The sequence below is a fragment of the Buceros rhinoceros genome, unplaced genomic scaffold (genome assembly GCF_000710305.1).
Source record: "Buceros rhinoceros silvestris isolate BGI_N320 unplaced genomic scaffold, ASM71030v1 scaffold17586, whole genome shotgun sequence".
Classification (NCBI taxonomy): domain Eukaryota; kingdom Metazoa; phylum Chordata; class Aves; order Bucerotiformes; family Bucerotidae; genus Buceros; species Buceros rhinoceros.
The window spans coordinates 71,912-92,321 of NW_010419501.1; the positions used below are offsets into that span (position 1 = coordinate 71,912).

Here is a 20,410-nt window from a genome sequence, read left to right on the forward strand (position 1 = left end):
CCTCCTCATGCAAATATTCAGCAAAGATGAGCAAGATAGCTTCAGACTGAAAAACTTAACATACCTAGCACACTAGAAATGTGTCCAGTATTCTAGATGTTCAATTCTGCATATCTATGTTGCTGACCTACCACAGGAGTCTGTATCTAACCACAACAAAGAAATTTTACTTTGAACAATGCATAAAGTAACAGTGAAAAAATACTTCCATACACCAAGTGAACTGTTCTGCTTAACATCTGAGTTAATTACTGAGTAATGAGAAAAATGTTTTCTGTTTTTAATAATTTACCATTTGAACGCATTCTTTTAAAAAACAAAGACTATCTTATAAAGAGCATATTTACGGCTCAAGTGATTAAGCTCATGCTTAAGAAGCTGCTACTTGTCAACCGAAACACAGTCATTCACTAATTGAATACTCTAGGCCAAATCAAAGAGAAAATAAAAATACATTAGTTTATCCCATAAGGTAGTTTGTAAACTAACATACTTTATAAGTGAGGTGTCCTAGCACAAACACAGAATCAGTTAATTTATTTATCTAACAATAATTTTTTAGGATGCGGTAATTTACCACCAAGCATATTTTCATATGATTACAAGAGAATATTTTTACAGCACAACAGAGTCAGAATCTCTTTGATGATACAGAGCTACCCTTTTGATTGAATAAGATTGTAAACGAGAGATTCTAAAGATGCAAAATACTTCATAGATAAAGTATTGTAATACCTTGTCTCTTAGGAATTACACTTAGTTTTTCATTCTTTTCATTGATGTAATGACATAAAACATTTCTCTTCCGTCAGAAGTCTCATACAATGTTGCTACTCATTAAAACAGGCCCAGAGGTATATAAAACTCTGACTAACAAAAAAATGTTAGATTTTAGCTCACTCCCAAATATTACTTGTCTTTTAAATTTTCAGACTGAACTAGAAGCAGCAAGTTTTTTTCTTCTGTGTTTTTCCCTTTAAATTTTCACACAGCAATCACAGACTTGTGTATTTAGATATATATAATATTTTTTCCCCTTGATCAATCCATATATCTTGGTAAAGTCAGGAATATTATTTCTGTAACAAGGAATTGAATACAGACCAGAGTATCACATTAAATCATTTTAGGTGAAAAAAAAAAAAAACAACCAAACAAAACCAAAAGAATTTTTCGTTGCATCATCACCAAGCTTTTCCAGATAGCCTGACTGTAATGTTAATATTGAACACTAACCTATTTACCCTCAGTTAGGCATTTAATGTACAAACAAAGATAAAAGGCACCTTCTCAACATAACCTTCTTAAACAAGTATCTACCTGTGTCAGTTTTAAGTGCAGACCTGCCTGCTTTCCATTTTTTTAATTTTTCCCTTCCTGGAAAGACACCGCTGTTTTTTCTCTGTAGGCTGTTGACAAACTCTGTCAATTCACACTTCCAAGTTGATATATGATGCAGTCTTGATCGTGAATAGAAGTCAGAAATAAAACTACAATCTGAAGGTTTGGACACAGGTAAGGAAGCTGCCTTGCTAGGAGTAGGTACAGAAGTGCTTTTTGTGCTTGAAGGCCCCTGAACAGTGGAGTGGTGAGCACCATTTATTTTAGCATTACTGTGCAAAGATGAGGATGAGGATGAATTACTCGTAGTCCTATGTGGATTCCACGAAAAGTCTGTATTTTTGTTGCTTTGCTGCAACTGCTGCGTTGTGCAGTCTCTAAAGTCAACCATGCCTTTTTCAGTCTTTCCCTCCTCCTGCACAGGGCCTGGAGAGAACCTACTTGCAACACCGTTGCCGGAGGGCACCAAGCAATCCTGTGTCTTTAAGGCACTGGTAGAAGTGTGTGTGTGTCCATTAAAAATGGCAGTGCTGTCTTTGTGAGACTGAATCCCATTTTGTTTCTGTCCAGGAAGGACCTGCTCCAGCTCTGTAAATCTGAAATCGTCACTTTCTTCTTCCTCTTCTTCATTCCAGCTACTTAGTCCATTGGATGCAATCTCATTTTCCATCTCACACTTTTTAATATGATTTCTGAAACAGATATGATTACTTAATACCATTCCTTCTATTAAAAAGGCACATTTACAGGTCATTTCAAGTGCTAAGTATTTTTTTTTGAGTATTTTTTACATTTTCAAGACAACTATCTCAAATTCTGAGCCATGTTCTCTCAGTGTCATGAAATATTATATTGCTCTACAAAATATTTCACAGATCTGGTGTATTATGAACACTGCACTACCAGGAGTTTACATGGGAGTCACTAAAACCATGTTCATATTAGAAAAGCTATTTCGAAGGCCTTTAATTTGACCAGCAGCCTCCAAACAAAAAAATTATTATAATTTGGTAACAGAATTATACTACCACGGACAGCATCAGTGCTGCACGAATTTGCAAACTACCAGCAGAAGTCAACTTTTTATCAAGTGATATGATTTTCCTTATTTAGTTATAAACAATAATAAAAAAAAAGTATACATAGAAAACACCTTTTTTTTTTTAAAAAAAATTCTTTAAGATTTATGTGCTAGATATATTTTATTTTTTCTCACGGAAAAATCTGTTCAAGCTCTAAAAATCAATCATATTCTTAGCTTTTCACAAAAACCCAAACAAACTACTTCTCATCTTTTAAGCATATAAAACTAAGTATTGTGCCACAACTGCACTGGCACTTTACATTTACTCTGACAGTGTAGAGACAAGCTTTCATTCAAAAAATTAACTTGATAACAAATGCTAAGTGGAATTAAAACCAAAACCTTCAAGAGGTGTGCATCCTCTTCATCTGCTGAACAAAAACCAACCAGCACTCCCAACACCCAAAGCTAGCAATCTGAGTATACAGAAAGAGGGTGGGAAATGATCAGCTATTCAGTATACCACTGAAACCAGAAAGCCAATTAACCATGACAATAATTTGGTTAAGATTGTCACAATCATATATTATATTAAACATAGCATTTTTTTAAGAGTTCCATGGTTGACAGTGGTACATATTTAGTATCAGTGGATAGGGCATGTTTTCAAACCTAGGCTTTTCAAACCAAATTGGTATTTTTAGAAATCTGAATATTCTTCTAATTTTAAAAAAACATTAACAATGCAATAATAAGAGCTGATGGTGATTGTATCACCCATTGTTTAAAATGCAGGTAAGAAATACTGCTTAGGTTATTCATTTTGTGGCACTCGTTTTATTTTTCCTAAAAATAGACAAATCCCTCTGATGTGGTAAAGTCTCCTCAGCATTATGCAGAATTGGATTTTAAATAACTCAGTGGACTGTGGAAGAACACAGATCAGCATTACAAATCAGAAAGTGCAGTATCCTCGTCCCTGTTCGAGCAGTTCTGTTGGACCAGATGACCTCCAGGTCTCTTTCAACTTCAGCCATTCTATAATTTTATGATTCTTGCCTCTGAACAAGCATGTGCTTCTGAAAAAGATGCAGGAACCCTCTAAAAAAATCTACACAGAACAGTCTGTTCAAGTGGAGAGTATCTTTCCAAACTGCAATTCCTCTGCCACTTAAGAGTTTTGCTGGTGCTTTCTGTTCTATTCCATTCCCTTATCAAGGTCTTTTAGGAGAAATTTTTATACTGTAATTCAATTTTTTAATCCATCTTCTCTCAAGCATGACTTAAATCTTGGTGTTAATATACATAAGGTATGTTGTGACTTTTTTTTTTGAAAGAAGATAAAGAAAGAACAACTCGCATGCATTTATTTACATTTGTTCCTAGGCACCTTTAGCAAAAGTAATCAAATCATAGCAGCTTTTTGGTTTTGAAATAAAGACCTACTTTTCAGTGTAATAAGTCAAGAATCCTTTAATGTATGCCTGTTGCTTCCACACAGATAGGCTACATCCTCAAACTCCTAGGGCACATTATCAAGCAAACTGTGGTCCAAAGGCTAGAGACAAGACATTTATACAGTTATACCTTATTTTTAAATTTCAGTGTCTTGGAGCCTCCTTCTTATAAAGCTGAAATGACATTTTAAAATACTACATAGTTATAAATGCAAACCCATTATGGCTGAATGATTAGCATTTGCAATACAAGATCAGAAACACTTACACCCTGTTGAGATCTTTAGCTATATTGCTTGGACCTGGCATGGCATCTTCAGGTTTGCATATGCTATTAAAGTTGAGACCTTTCTGAACACTTGACTGCTTGGTGTAAAGCTGATACGGAATGTGCGAGAGGAGACGTCCAGCTTTAATGCTGAAAGAAAACAAACAAAAAAAGGAACAGGTTACTACCCAACCTTCTATGCTAAAAAATATCTCATGTACAATAAACAACTACTTTTGCTGTTCTGCTATATGTACTTGCAATCCCTTCCACAACCCCTTTCCTACTGCTAACCGTACTGAACTGAAAAGCAAAATTTCTGATGTGGTGATTGGTACTACCAAAGATATTTGCACAGTTGTGTTGGTCTGTTGTCTATATCCATTTCTATTCTCCAGTTGACACACACAATATTAAATATTTAATTTAAGAAACAAAATAAACAATGCCCAGTAGGAAAAAAAACCCCAACAACCAAACAAACCAGTGAGTGGTCCTGGTTATTCTAACTGAACGATGCTCACTGAGCTCTTTTAACTTGGAACAATGCAAATGCATGTGTTCAAGCAAACTTGGGTAGAATTTGAAGAAGGTCAGTCAGGATGTGGTTCACTATTAAAGAGGAACTACTTTTTTGATTCCAGAAGGAAAATTATCCCTTCTTGCAAGAAAATTCACTGAAGAAAGCTAAACATTAGAGTAATTTCCAAATAGACCTTCCATAAATATTTACCACAATCATTCCAGTTCTGTCCTATGTGTTCCACTGTATCTTCTTTCTCTTCTTCCTCTGTAACTGCAATTATACCTCAGTAACTGCTACATTCCTTAGGGAAGTCGTGGACTTTGAAGTGGAATCTTCTCAAAAACATACCACAGCATGACTTTATCTATCCATCCCAATGCCTATTGCTAGCAGTAGCGAAACCTCTTCCTCATATACAACTCTTCATATTGAACACTGGGTCAGAGATGCTGAGACTTCTTATACCAGAGGAACCTCTCTCAGTATCAAAGAAGCTTAATATTAGCATTCAGTTTTGAAGATACAATTGAAATAAATTTTTTAAAGATAATTTAGCTGAGTGGCAGATACTGTTTTTCTGTTCTTCAACACCTGAATACTTTCTCCTGGAGATGTGCTTTTTAACTAGCTCAGATCTGTACTGCTGTCAAGGGAGCTGGACAGTGGAACATAAGCCCTTAGGAGCTTTCTTGCTGCAATTAGAGAAGAATATAGTGCGAGATCACATTTCCCAATTAGATAAATTTAAACTAGTTAGGCATATACACAGATACCTGGTAAGATTTCTATGGGAACGGGATAGCAACAACAGCCCTAAAAATACATCAATTAAAGGTATTTTGATACACGAATATATAGTATTCATAAAGGAACATACTTTACATCAAACACTGCCAAACAGAATTAAAAAGACAAATGGTAGAGTTCCAATGCTTTCTCACACAGAAAGGGGTGACATAGCAACTAAGCTTTTACAACGATTGGTTAGACTGCTTTTCCTACCACCACGTGAACCTGGGTGCATAACCAGGTAATATGCACCTGTGCATAACCTGGGTAATATTTCAAAATCATTACTGCAATTTCAAGATGATTAAAAACACCCACATTATTTAAGAACTTGTTTATGCTAAGATTTTAGCTACTGGAGTAGCTGCATTACTAGATCAATACACAATTGGTTTGGGGTTTTTTTTTTTTTTTCAAACTGTATTAAGATGGAGCAATAGTAACCCTAATTTAGATACCTTATTCAACAACTTTGTCCGTTCCACACTCTGGATCACAGAATCCATAATCACTGAAAAAATTTAGGTTGGAAAGGACCTCTGGAGGCCTCTAGTCCAAACACTGCCCAAAGTAAGGTTATCTTTAAAGTAAGATCAGGTTACTGATTCTTTGCTGCAACTTGTAACTATTGTCCTCTTGCTGTGTATCTTGATGAAAAATCTGGATCCATGCTCTCTGTATCCTCCAGATAGGTAATGAAAGACAACAATTCTAGTCTTCTCTCCAAGCAGAACCAACCCAGCTTCCTCAGCCTCTCGTCATACATCATGTTCCAGGCCCCTATTCATGTTGGTGGTTCTCCTTTGTATTCACTCCAGTTTGTCAGTAGTTTTCCTGTACTGAGAAGCCCAGAATCAGACACAGAACATCAGATGTAACTTCGGAAGTGCTGAATCTCTTCCCTTGACCTGCTGGCTAACGCAACCCAGTGTGCAGTTAGCCTTTATCACCACAAGGGCACAACTGCTGCTTCGTGGTCAACTTGTAGATCACCAGGACCCTCAAGTCCTTCCCTACAAGGATATGTTCTAGCCATTGAGTTCCTGGTCTGTCTGGTTGCACAGAATTAATTCTGACCCAATTGCAGGACTTTGCATGTGACTTTGTTGAATTTCATGAAGTTTCTGTCATCCCATTCTTTCAGTTTGTTGAGACTCTTTGAAGAGCAGCCCTGCTTTCTAGTACATTAACTGTTCCCTTCTACTTGCTGTCATACAAAACCTTGCTGAAGGTATTTTCCACCGCATCACCAATGACCACATTGTTAATGAATACATTAAACTGTATCTTCCCCAGTAAAAATCCTTCAGAAACGCCATTTGTAACCACTTGCTAAATCAGCTTTGAACTGTTGACCTCTACTGTCTGCGGCAGGCGGTTGAACCTCTTTTTCACCCAGTAGCAGACCATTATCCAATCATTATCTCCCCAATTCGACTAAAAGAATGCAATAGGGGACTGTGTCAAAAGCCCTTCTGTAGCCAAAACAAATGATACCTACTGCTCTCCTGTTGTCCAGTCATCACACCACAGAAGACAACTAGGCTGGCCAGGCATGATTTGCCACCTTAGATACAGCTTCCGAGAAGGTATCTTCCATAAATTTCAGTGACTGTGGTGAAACTGATCACAGCGCAGTTCCCTGGATCCTCCTTCTTTCCATTTCTGAAGACAGGCAGGACACTTGCCTTTTATCTGGTCTTCTGGAAAATTTCATCTGATTGCCACAAATTTTCAAAGATGACAGAGATGATGTAGCATTGGCACCAGCCAGCTTTTCCAGCTCCCTTGAATACATTCTGTTGTACAGTTGTATATGTCATATTTCCTTAAGTGAACCATAATTTACAATTCCTATACCTTCAGTAGCATTTCTTTTCTCCGAACTCTGCTACTAGGCGCATAGGCCTTCAAGGCCTGAAGGCAGACTGTGTCACTAAATAGTGAAGAAAAGGCAGTGTTGAGTACCTCGACTTTTTCCATATCCTTTGACATGAGGTTGCCCCACTATTCAACAGCAGGCCTGCACCATTTGCCTCCAATATAGCTATAAAAGTAATTTCCTTCCGTGTTAAAATGATGTGGCATCTCTTCTGAAAGCCGTACTGTTTTAAGACCAGCAGCTTTTATTTATTCAAATATTTTGCATTCTCAATCCTCATCAGAAAATGAAGTGCGATGTATCAGACCAATATCTTCATTTTCTGGGGAAATTATTTTAAACTATTTTTTTCACATTTGTGTTACATTAACACAGATATTTAAGAAAAACAATCACTCAATCTGAAAATCAAAAGAAGGAATCCACAAATTCTCCTGGTAGCTTGTTTAAAACAATCTCTGAAAAGTGATTTTAGTATAAAAGTAAAAAAATTTCTATTAAAAGAATATTCAAAAATGAAAATCAAGCTCTCAGATCACCTTAATTTGGTTCCATTGGACATTGCACAACCATCTTTCTAAGCTACATAATTGTGTCATTTATTTTTCAAATAAAGGAAGTAAGATTTAGAAAGGAGGTTTCCCTGCAAGTTGCAGAAATGGAAAGGTAGCAAAAACACACAACAAGGGGAGTGCAGAAAGAATGATTTTGTCTCTAAAGCAATGACATATTACTCTGCAATACTGGATTTGGCAGCTACTGGTACCACAGGTTCACTATATGACGCTAATTAAAGCAAAATTCTAGAGCTACTTGCATTTAACAACAGGTTTATGAGAGTCTGACTTCAGACCATAGTTCAGAATATTTGCAGTTCAAAATACAGAAAGCTTCTAAGCAGCAATAAACTTCAACATATGCGTTACCATCCTTGTGTAAGTAACTCTGAAAAACCTTATCTTGCATAGTTCACATGGCATATTCCAAATTATCGTCATTGCTGGTGTTTCACCTTAATGTCTTTTTGGTGGCTCTCAAACAAAAAATGAAAATAATAGCCATTGGATGAAGTGCTGTGGTATGTTCATTAATCTTTGGAAAGCAGGCAGATATTATAGTGATAAGTACCAATAAAAGACAGGAATTAATTATTCACTCCATTATCAGCAAAGAATTTGAGTCACATGGAACAGGGTTACAGACAAGAAGCAAAAACCAAGGTACTGAATTAGCAATTTGCAACCTGAAGTCCATCTCTCTGTGAAGAGAATGTGGCAGGTACCATAGTGAAAAAAGATGGCGTATGATCACGTAATTACAGACTAGATCATAAAGTGCGCACACCAAGAAATAAATTAAAGTTCCACAGACCAATGACCTTTTCATTTTGCAACCTTGGATGACAAGACTGAAGATGTAACAACACTGCTTTACCAGTAATTTGGGACAGTAACATTTTAGGGTTGATTCTTAACCAAACTAAAAAAACCCAAACCCATCATACTACACTAGCATGATGTGCACATGAATATTTGACAAATTTGGAACGTCCATTGCACTGATTTTCACCAGCTGAACTACTGAGGAGAATATGATTTGATATTCCATACACAGAGATGGAGTATTTAACCAATGACTGTTTTCCAATATTGTTGAGAGGAAGGAAAAAAAATGAAAGGTTGTTGTGAAATTAGCTTTTATTCTGGATTCTGACATGAACCCTGTTCTACTGAGACAGTGAGTTCCCCATCTCCTTGTGTCCAGCCCATGAATCTGTCTATACTTAGTTCTTCTGACTTACTCTCTCCAGTACAACCTCTCAGAACCAGGAGATGCAGAACCTGAACACAAGACATCATAAGGAAAATTTTAGATTTTGTACATTAAGTCCTAGCAAGTCTCTACTGAATTTATACAAATTGATGTTTCCAACTTGGTTAAATTCGTAACGAGTTTTAATGGCATCAATGAAAATAGCATCTTTCAAATAAAAATACACCTACCACCAGTTTTCCAAGTCCTTAAACTCATGGGTGAGGCCTGAAAACTATTTAAAAAATGTACCTAAACACTTTTTCAAAGAGGAACCTATCACTTTTGACTAAAGTTTTAAAAATTTATCTTAAAGATACACGATACGAAACAGCTGAATCCAAAGGACAGAAAATCAGTAAATTGAAAACAGCAAATGAAAATAGGATTTTACAAGTACATATACAGAACAGTTCCTTGCCTGTTTCTGCTAGTTGTCTAGGAAAGAGGCTAGTTAAGAATAGCATGACACCCACAGAATAATTTCCAGAACACAATCCTGCCTGTTCTATTTCCCATGGGTTCCTCAGATGGACGAAGACAGATGCAAGCCACATTAACCACTGTGAGCCTGGCTATCATCTTTTTAAAGGACCTGAGGACAGCTTCAGTTGATCCTATATATTCCAGTGCATGAAGGAACCAAAGAACATAAATTCTTTATAAATAAAACTTGTGGCTTCTTTTTTCATTTTGTCTTTGTTTTGTTACAAAGTCATAACATAATAAATGTTTAGATGGATTAATTTCAATTTTATGAAAATGCTTTTCAATCGACATTCTTCTTTATTTACAGATCAAATGAGAGTTAAGCAACCTCTTACACAAGGTAAGAGGTTAAAAACCAATCACCTGATAGTTATTTAAACAGTCTGAAATGAAGGCTGGTTAACTGACTTGCTATTAAATGAAATCAACAGGATGATGTTCAGATTCCAGATATGCCAGAGACTTCTTGAATATTCTTAGTGAAGTTTCTTAAGGAACAATCACTAAGAAACCTATCTTCAGTGTAACAGTGGTATTTTTACTCAGCTGCTGCAAGGATAGATTTATTTTAAACTAAACCATAATCTCAAAATGCAATCTTCTATAATGCTGTTTTTCCAGATTTTTCTCTTTTTCCAGAAGTAGAAATCTCCAACAGCAGTAGACCTAAACTTACCTTTCCATGATCCACTCTGGCCGAACTACTTTTTCTCCTTTCAATTCTTTTATTTTGGCATTTGGAAGATTTGTGGCAATGATGTGTGTTGTTTTTGATCTGGAATAATACACATGGTATTGGCCTCCATGCAACATCATTAGGCGTCTTAATTCATCAGCTGAGGGGTCTATAAAATTAAAACCAGAAATATACTTGTTTTGTGTCACCATATACAGTAAGAAAAACAACTTTAATTGAGAAACATCATGCCACAATCCAAAAGAGTGCAAACAACTGTTTTTCTCCTTAAAACCTTACAAGTTCTTCAAAGAACAAATCAGAAAAATGTAGAAAAACTGTGTTTCTGAAGAGACTGATTCAAAATTTAAACATTCTTCTTGTTATAGGAGATCTTTCCCTAACACATATGGTTGAGGGGGTAGAAAATACTCAAGTAGATTTAACGCTAAACTACATTAAAAAATACTTTACATCAAAATAACACAAAATTAGATTAACTCACATATCTTTTTTCACCAAACTTTGTTTATACCCAGAAGTAACAGAAAAGAATATCAAAAGGGTTTAGCAACAGCACAGAACTCCAAGTATACAACTTCTGATTTACTGAAGCAGTTAACTTGCTCTTTCCTTATCAGGTTGCTCTTGAATTGTACAGGGAACAGAGGCTACCTTAAAAACTAACATCTCTTCTTATCTCCTCAATTGTATTAAAAACAGTACTTATTTTGCAAGCAGAGGTGGGGGAAAAAAACCCCACCACCTTTGGTTTTGAAAAAATCTTTGCAGTGGTGTCACACCTACACAGGAAGGTTTGGGTCAACACAAATAGATTGATTTGAATAGCAAACCTGGCACAAGACACTAAAAAATCCCAAAGTTTAACAAGACAGGTAGGAATTAAAAAGTTTTAGAAGAATACAGTTACAACTCCTTTCAATTGCCTACTGTCAAATTTCAAAATATTTCTAACACTTGAGTATACCTCTAACTTTTAACCAAAAGTAGCACACATTTTCTCCAAGTGTTATCCTTCCTATTCCAGCCTGTTGGACGACCATCTTGTAGAGCTCTATTTAGGAACTAGTGCCTTGAAGAACATGCAAATGCTAGATTTTCTCTAAACAAACAGCCTGTATTAAATAACTGATCCAGATGTAATAATAGTTTAACATGTCCACCTTAACCTTTTTAATTCATTTGAGCCCTGTACTCAAACCAGCATTGCTCTATATTATAGAAGCTGTAAGTGTCAGTTATGTAATAGTCACAACATTCCTGGCATAAGTCCCTGAAAAAGGCTTCTGGGAAGTTTCAAAAAGGTTGTTAAGCTGCTTTGCAGAAGCCAGGAGAAATATGAACATAAGAAAGGCAGATTAAAAATCTTACTGTCATTAACATGCACTATTAATCTATCACAGACAATGTGTCTTATCTCTTCTCTTGTTCCTCCTTCCACTATTAAAGGTCCACTGTCTCAAGCATCATGCAACTCTGAACAAGGAAATCCCAATATATCCACCTAAATGTAAATTTAATGCATACATTCCAGCCATCAATATTTTGGAAATAAAAAAAATTAATATATGTAGGAGCATGGAGGAAGTTAAAAGGTTTCATTTCAAATAATAAGATCACAGAAAGGTGGAAAAATCTACTCCTATTTCTATCAGTGACCATTCACGTAAATGACTTAGAAAAGTAATATTTATATTCAGAACCTAAATCTGATTTTATATCGAAAACCTTAATCATGAAATACAAAGGAATATATTATATACATATGCTGTAATTGTTATGAATTTACTTAGCTGCAAAATCACGTGTCTACAGTTCTTTACTCCACTTAGGATGGTAAACAGACACTAGAACAAAAAAGAACAGATCCTTAAAAAAATAAAAGCTTCACCTGTAAAGCCATTGACGTAGATGGCAACTCCACTAAAGATACTTGATGAATTTCCATCCCTCTGGTGCTGTATGGCTGAATCTGACCGGAACTGATCCTCCAATTTCTTAACCTTTGCCGACATGTATCCGCCCTAGTTTTTAAGTTAAAACAAAACAAAACAAAACCAAACCCATCACGCTAGTCTTATTTTCTCATGTTTACAGACAGAAACCGGTCAATTATAAGACTGGAAAGGTAAACAGCATTCCTCCAAATTGATTTTGGTTGATACACAAAAGACATACCCTTTTTCCAAATGAAAATAGCAATTCCTCCACCTTTATCTACAAGATAACTGCATCTTGTTACCAACATGGCAGGATTTATTTCATATTTCTATTACCTTATCCTATAAGAGAACGATTCTATCTATATAAAAATCCTTATAGAATAAAAAGAAAGAAGAAATAAGAGAATGATACATGTTTGGGTGCTAAATCAGAGACTCATTATCTAAAGAAACAATGTAGAGAATTGATCCATGTATTTTCAGTTCTTAAATACACATAAGACAGTAGTATTGTAAATATTTACATAAATTAGGTCCCTAAGTTATTGTTTGTCCAACTACATAGAATGTGGTGGAGACAACCATAAACTAAATAATTTTAAAACTATTTAGTTTTTTAAATGGTGATTTAAGGCTATTCAAGGGTCTGCACTTATTAATAATGCAATTTAGTGGATTATTGTGAACAAAGACTTCAAAATCTGGTAATTTAAAAAAATTATTTTGAACTTAATTATGTATTTTCAAATGAAGCAAAAAGGTTTCATTTATAGCATACCTTTAGCATATATAACAAAACCATAAACCCTTTTTAACAACAGCAACATTTACCTCTTTAAAAAAAAAGCCACCTGGTTTTGAACGTACCCATATTCCCCAGGCCTCGTCATCGGCAGCCCGTTTTCGCCATCCACCCCGCCTCATACTGAAGCTTCTGCATAGGAAGAAAAATGCTTGATCAATTAGTTATTTAGTAATATCATCAGTGGCATTTCAATGATGCATTACAGGCTATCTACAGTTTATCACAGATTACACTTTTCAATGGGTTTCACTGAAGTATGAGTCACACAATTAATGTAGAAATGAAAAACTGTATAAAAACCTAGTTCCCCTGTTTCCTAGTAATACATACTGTAGCTCCTGCTATGTATCGAAAAAACACACATGCACATTTTGTTCTATTCATCAAGGAAAAAAAAATTACAATGTTTCCATTATGATTTATTAAATTCTTCCTGTTCATCATATACCTCCTATAAAAAAAAGAGTAATAAAAGGTTCTTAAATATAATTGCTACCGTACCTGCAAAATACTGCCCAAGCCAGGAACATCTTTTATTTCCTATTTGATACTATCTACATGGTAAGATGCAGGCAAATACCTCCTGGTACTACAGACTGGATTAATTTCACCAGTGGATTTATAGCTCATCACAAAAGATTCAAATACTTGTTGCTCACATAAAAGAAAACACACAAAAATCCCCAAACCAACAACCCAAAGTCCATCCTATGGTAAATTTGCCTGTTGTTTAAATGATCTACTATGATCTGTAGGTAGGTTTGCAATTTGGTGGTGGTTTTTTTTTTCGGGGAGGGGGGGTTTGTGTTTGTTTCTTTGTTTGTGTTTCTTAATAATAAATAAATATATCCAGCCAGCCAGACGGCAGTTTTTCTTTATGCAATACGCTAATACACTTATCCCTGGACCATGAGCTGTACACAGCAGTGTCCCCAGATGAGCTATTAGTTGGCTAGAACAGAACTGGTAGAGAGAAAAAGAAACATTTTGGACCATGGCCAACTGTTCACTGCACCCAAGTGATTCACATTAACTATAGCTGTTGTAACACTGATTTTAAAATATTGATTACTGATGTAGTAAGATCATGAGGTCACTGCCTGCTATTACATCTCTCACTTTGTACTCTAACCAGTTCCCTAAATAAAAATCACTGTTTTGTCTTTTAGGGCTATCAGCTCTTAGAGTGCGAGGACTCTGAAACTAAAAGAAAGATTTAAGCCAGTCACCTTCATTTTATTAAATATTTCTATTCCTTCATCCTCCATAAGAATTCACAAAACTACAGTTAATGCACAGAAGGGAGTCAGTGGGTTTTTTTTCATCCTTGTCTGCTTTTGAGAAGGCACCTATCCTCCGGACTATCCATAGCATTGTCCAGTAATGGAGCACAGAAGCTTCACTCCTTCTCCTGTCTACTACAAAGGACATACTGCTGTGGATGGAGGTAACAAGGTATTTTGGTCTTTTTTGCACCCAGGCCTTCTACTGCATTGTTCTGGAGACTGCCTCAAGTTATCACATTAAAATTTTGTTTCCTCTGAACCTAGTTGGAAGTTGAATTCTGGCTTCTGTCTCTTAAATCCCCTTTGTTCTAGAGCTACCAAGCAGGCATCTTCTGAAATCCAGATAAACTACTCTGGATTGCAGAACAAGACATAGCTGCAGGAAAGTTTTCATAAATATGTTCGTTTTCATGGAACACTGCAAATATGCCGAATTAGACAACCACAGAATTATGGTCAAAGCAAGTGTAATTACCTTGAAAAGACAAGCTTCAGCTCTATGTTTCAGGACCTCTGCAAACACAAGAAGACCATGATATACCTGATTCCACTCTTCTTACAGTTGCTGTAGTTTGATACATAAGCTACACGTGTATATAATTATGAAGATCAATCAGATGTCAAGGAGATTAACTCTAAACCAACAACCAAAACAAAACAACCTCTCCTCAGTATACTGTATTTTCCCTCTAGGTACCTGCATTTCTTACCTAGAGACCAATTTCAAGACATTGGTCTTTCTGAAATTAATTTTTTGTGATTTGGATTACATCTAATAGATCCGATAAAATTCCCAAGGAGCAGTGACAGAAATGAGAGGAGATCACATGAAAAACAAAATTGACTTCTTTCCTGTAGAGGACAGTACATGCTGGAAATGGCTAGATGTTTTCTTTTATTTGGAAAATTGGTATTTTTCCATCAGCTGAAGTCAACTGTAATTCAAATCTATCACTTATGGGTAAGAAGTTCTTGGAGAAAACAGAAAGTCTAAGTTCAAGAAAAAAAAAATTAATGAAAATGTAATCTAGTGTTTTTAGATACTATAGGTACCAGTGAATGAACTCACAAGAGAGTCCAGAATTTCAACTGTTGATTATCCTTTTGCCTTCATAATAAGGATGACAAAGTCTTAAAGGGTGGCTACAAAAAGGACAGAGGCTCTCTCTTCACAAGGAGCTACATGGAGACAACAAGCGGCAATGGGTACAAGTTGTACCAAGAGAGGTTTCATCCTGATAAATGAAAAAAAAAAAAAATTACAGTGAGATCAATTAGTCACTGGACCAACCTCCCCAGGGATATGGTAGAATCCTCATTACTGGAGTTTTTAAAGCTGCAATTGGACAAGGTGCTAGATCACCTGTCTAGGCTTCCCTATCCATGAAAGGTTGGAGTATACAGTCTTTTGAGGTCCCTTCCAATCTGGGCTGTTCTATGATTCTAACCCTATCAAAAAGAAAATCTCATATGAAAAGAAACTCTGAAAAAACCAAAGAACCTTCAAGGCTGTATGAAATGCACACTGTAAGTCACCCTAACATTAATCAAACAGAGATGTTCTTTATTCTGATCACTGACTTCTAGAAGATAGGATTCGATAGGTAGTTACTCTTAACTGCTATATAGACAACCTCCTGCTTAACCTAAAGTGTCTAATGCCTGATAAACTGAAGAACTGCCTTCATGATGGTAAGCTTTTCTGAAATCTTGACATTTACATTTTATTCAGGACACTGGGAAGTGAGGAATAAAGATCTCTAGCCTAAAAGCCATTAGATCAGAACACCTCAACCAGTGGGGCCAATCAAAATCAGAAGGTACATGCCTAGTTTGATTAAAACTAGAAATCAGAAAAACTATTTTAGGTTAGCGCGTTAAAAACACATCAACTGCTCAAAAGTTGTCTTCCTAGAGCCTGCAAAACTACAGAAGCTAGGCTGTAATGCCTACTTACAACATCAGATAACGATTTACCATTTCCTTGGCAGATGTGTCTTTTGACTCAAGCCAGTCCATTTAAACTCACAAGTTAGGAACATTCTATTTCACTGATTTCTAGATGCCTTTGGATCAAGTCTTGAGAGTCATGGATTATTTTCTCAATGCTGATATGAAGACCTGGGAGACTAACTTCTCCCTTTGTAGTTCTAGGAACTGAATGATGAATCAAGGGTTCTGGACCAAGGAGAATCACCACTGCTTAAGACTTGTTACAGTGAAACCATGAAGACAGGGACTTTAACATCACAAGCAGGCCAATTTCAGACAAAATATCATCTTACTTGTGATTATACGTAGTATGTAACTTGTTCCAGAACAGTTTTCTCTGTTTTCACAAATTCAAAAGCACAAATGCAGAGTTACTCAGTGAAAGTGTACCACCACAGTTACTACTTTTCAGGGTATTTCTAGAGCCTGAAGAACAAGCTATAAATGACCCTTTGCCCAGATAAAAGGTTTGGAAATAAAATTTAAATGCTCATATTCTGGACCTGTAAACATAAAGAAATCTTCAGCAATTAAAAAATAAATCCCAATAAACTCCAGAACTGCACAAAAGCCTGTAAAGGTAGAAACAGTATTCTTAGGAATAGAATCCAAGTTTTCACTGCAAGAGAAATAACCTTTCACCAAAAAAAAAGTCAAGAACTCCTGTAATCAAAATTAACATAATGTGGCCCTGCATCTCTCTCTAGATCACATGTAAGTGGAAAAATCTTGCTGTTGTACAAAATAGGGTTCTTTAAATAAAATTCAAATTTGTATTGGGTGATCCTTTTCAAAACTGAAGCTAGAAGAGAAACTAAGAGTTTTAATGCTTTGTACAAACTGTCGGCTCAGAAATATTCAATATAGCCCACTAGCAGAAGGTATGTAACATCCCTTCGAGCACTGCTTCATAGGCTAGCACTATACTTCCCAATCCACAACCACTTAATCCTATTATTAAAGACTGTTAATCAAAGCCTACAGATCAGGTAATGGAATGAAATGCTAAGTCTACATTTTATGAATTCTATAAACATGTCCGTGTGCAGAGAAGAGTTGCACAGCAACTGTGAGATTTTAAATCACAAAACAAGGAACATAGATGTGAATGTTGATGTCAATATTTGTTTCCATCTCATCTGCAGCACACATGGTTTGATGCAGGAAAGTTATTTCTTTAAAGTACTTTAAATTCAGATGGCGTGGTTGTAAGATAAGTGGGTTTCCATTATCTTGTGCAGTTGGGTAATGCAGATAATGGACAAACCCCGACTAAAACCACTGGTATTACAGAGAAAAATGCTTGGGAGCACAGAATACAAATCTCGATGACTCTGTAAGAAGTGAATATGGACTTTTTAATTACCAAGTCAGTACTAGTCTTGCCCAAACTTGAGTTGCCTCTGCCATGCTTTTCCGGGTATACGATGCAGAGACATTTCTGCTGCCTCTTCAAGCAACCAACTCAAATCTGGCAGAATATACACTTCATGGCTGTGCAATGCAGGAAAGCACACGAACTGTTTCCAAAGACAAAATGAGGCTATACTGTGACTCAGCAAATAACCCTGTCAAACTTGTGACTAAATACACGGCACAAATAACTTCTAATCCAAACAATCCAATTTAAGGTAACTGAAAGCTGAGTGAAAGTGTAACACATTGTAAAAGTGATCTTTCCATTTCTGACCAGAGTAAACATCTTGTCAATGTCCTCTAATGCAAAAGAATTTGATTTAATTAACATTTTAAACACCACATGTAACTTTACTGTTAACAGAAGTATGGCTATCTTGGCCACTGCTGATGAGCATCAGGATCTTTTGCTTGAACTGTATATTGAATCCATCCCAGCTCAGCAGGGCTTAAAAGTTGTTTCCATCAAGTGGGTATTTTGTGGCCTGAGTTTCATGCATCTACATTCCAGCTCCCACATCAAACTCACTGTTCTACTTGGCATTAGTCTGAAAGCTTTTTGAGGAAAGAACTGTCTTACGTGTTTACACATTTCTCAGCACAAGAAAGTCCTATTCTTGGCTGAGTCTTCTGGAAAAGAGCTGCTGCTACAGTGTCTAAAACTGTTTTCTACCACATATTGAAAGGTTCAGAATCCACCAAAATAACTTCAAAATTAAAAAAAATAGTTCAAAAGGGTTTTAAAAAGATACTCTATTTTTAAAGCCCTGTGATTTTAGACACTTCAAGTTAATACTACTGTTCTATATTAAAATGAAGTAACCAGTATGTTTAAAAGCAACTGAATTTTATTCTAAGTGGGAAATAAACTCTCAGGGTGAACTTTCATAAGATGGTTGAGTCAACTTAATGGCTGACTGCCACCAAAAGTGATGGTTCTGGTCTTCAGCCTCAGCCGGCCTAACAGGCTTTATCCCTTCTTCCCAACCTCTACACTACCTCTCAACTCACATGACCCCTGTGATCATACTGGTGCTATGTGCAATTCAGCTCACTAAATCAATGGAAAATTGACAAAATTCCATCTAAGGCCACACGTGCCCATATGATAATCACTTCTAACCACAAGCATCTTGATGTTACAGGGTCAACCTGCAATTTCTGTTGTGCACTTCAACCTCTGATGATATTTTAAACCAACAGAAATGAAATTAGCTGAAAGACACTTGAAAAATATCTGTCCACAAAAACACACACCACCAATCCCATCTTCTGTAAGCAAACCTAGGAGTCTAAATTAGAAAATAACTATGTCTAAAATCTTGGGCAAATTAAATATTAGACACAAAACTTTTAGTGAATATGAGAAATTTAGAAATACTATTTTCATAAAATATTAACATCCATGGCATTTGCTAGAAAGGTGAAATACCATACAACCCACATAAAAGCATGGAAAAAATTAAGTCCTTCAGAATCAACTCCTTATGAGTAGATGACTATTGTAAAACTGTTCTCTCCATACTTTCATTTGAACTTGACAGCAAAGAAATGATTCTCTAATCTTCAGTTCAATCACTCCCCTAGAAAGAGACACCGGAACTCTTTGCTGAACTAATCCAGTTTCAAAAATGTCTATTTTTGCAACTCAAAATGGTCTTTATTTCCTATCAGTTTACTTGTTAACATCAAGTTACATACAACTAACAACTAAGAAATACAAATTTCTTTTGCTGGTGAATCATCACAATGATCTAAATCCACTGTACAGCAGATAACAATTTATAAAAGAGCTGTACATGACAGAAGTGTTTAGATCTTTTCACAACAGGAGTTGGGGACAAACAATTGTTTTAATTGTCACAATTTAAGGAACCATGAACATGAGGTACAGAAACCAGCATTACTGCACAGTCTGCACCAGCTTCGAGCAATCTGTTTACAAGAAGATACTCTTCTTGCTCTTATACATGGCATTTGAGATGGTTAGTTCTTTGAAAAATAGCAAGCCAGATTTAATTTGAGACCAGCTGTCAATGTTTCATTCCCCTCTAGGAATACACTCAGTAGCAGCTACAGTCCATTTAAAGCTTGTCACAAGTAGTGGTTTAACTTGGTTGATTTTTCTTTTTCCTGCTCATATATGACTTTGGCTTCAGTTTGAACACTTCTGCATTGTTTGATAAAATTTCCTTCCCTCCTTCAGAGTTTCTCAGTGATGAGTGCCTCTTCTTCATAAATTTTCATCGCTATATTTAACCAGCTAGCTCAATTCAATTTTTAGGTCAAATATCACCTCTTGATACCACTGTTCTTATTGCCACAATACAGTGGTAACTTTCAGCAGACTTGAGTTTCATTACTTCTCTCCTGCTTTTATATTCTTTTGGGACTTCAACCCTAAGAGGACTTAGCACACTCACAATCTTTATGCCAGTTTCTAAATGCTGAGATTCCAGATTAAAATCCATTAAACAAAATCAGAATAAGTAGCATAGCTTGTGAAATTAGGGCTTTCAAAAGCAACATAGTGAACGGATTGTAAATCAGCAAAAGAAAATTTGCTTTCTCTCTTGGGCCCAAGCATCTGAACCAGTAAGTGAGATGCATACATGAATTGGGTATTCTTCCTTCAAGCCCCTATGTTTAGCTGGCTATGATATTTGAAAACAGACAACTGTGT

General features: G+C 36.0%; 1 protein-coding gene across 3 annotated transcripts in view; it reads right to left on the reverse strand.

Annotated features, from left to right (window-relative positions):
• The window catches only part of REV1 (REV1, polymerase (DNA directed)), a 48,950-nt gene extending 35,792 nt beyond the window's left edge, over positions 1-13,158 (reverse strand). For 2 of the 3 annotated variants that reach the window (XM_010138962.1, XM_010138961.1), the window contains exons 1-5: positions 13,096-13,158; positions 12,177-12,309; positions 10,265-10,433; positions 4,091-4,240; positions 1,321-2,033 (exon numbers count right to left, since the gene is read on the reverse strand). In XM_010138962.1, coding sequence (XP_010137264.1) covers positions 1,321-2,033; positions 4,091-4,240; positions 10,265-10,433; positions 12,177-12,309; positions 13,096-13,152 — 1,222 coding nt within the window. In that variant the 5' untranslated portion in view covers positions 13,153-13,158. The remainder of the gene's footprint in view (positions 1-1,320; positions 2,034-4,090; positions 4,241-10,264; positions 10,434-12,176; positions 12,310-13,095) is intronic. The other variant, XM_010138960.1, reaches the window with a different exon arrangement.
• Positions 13,159-20,410: the final 7,252 nt, after the last annotated feature.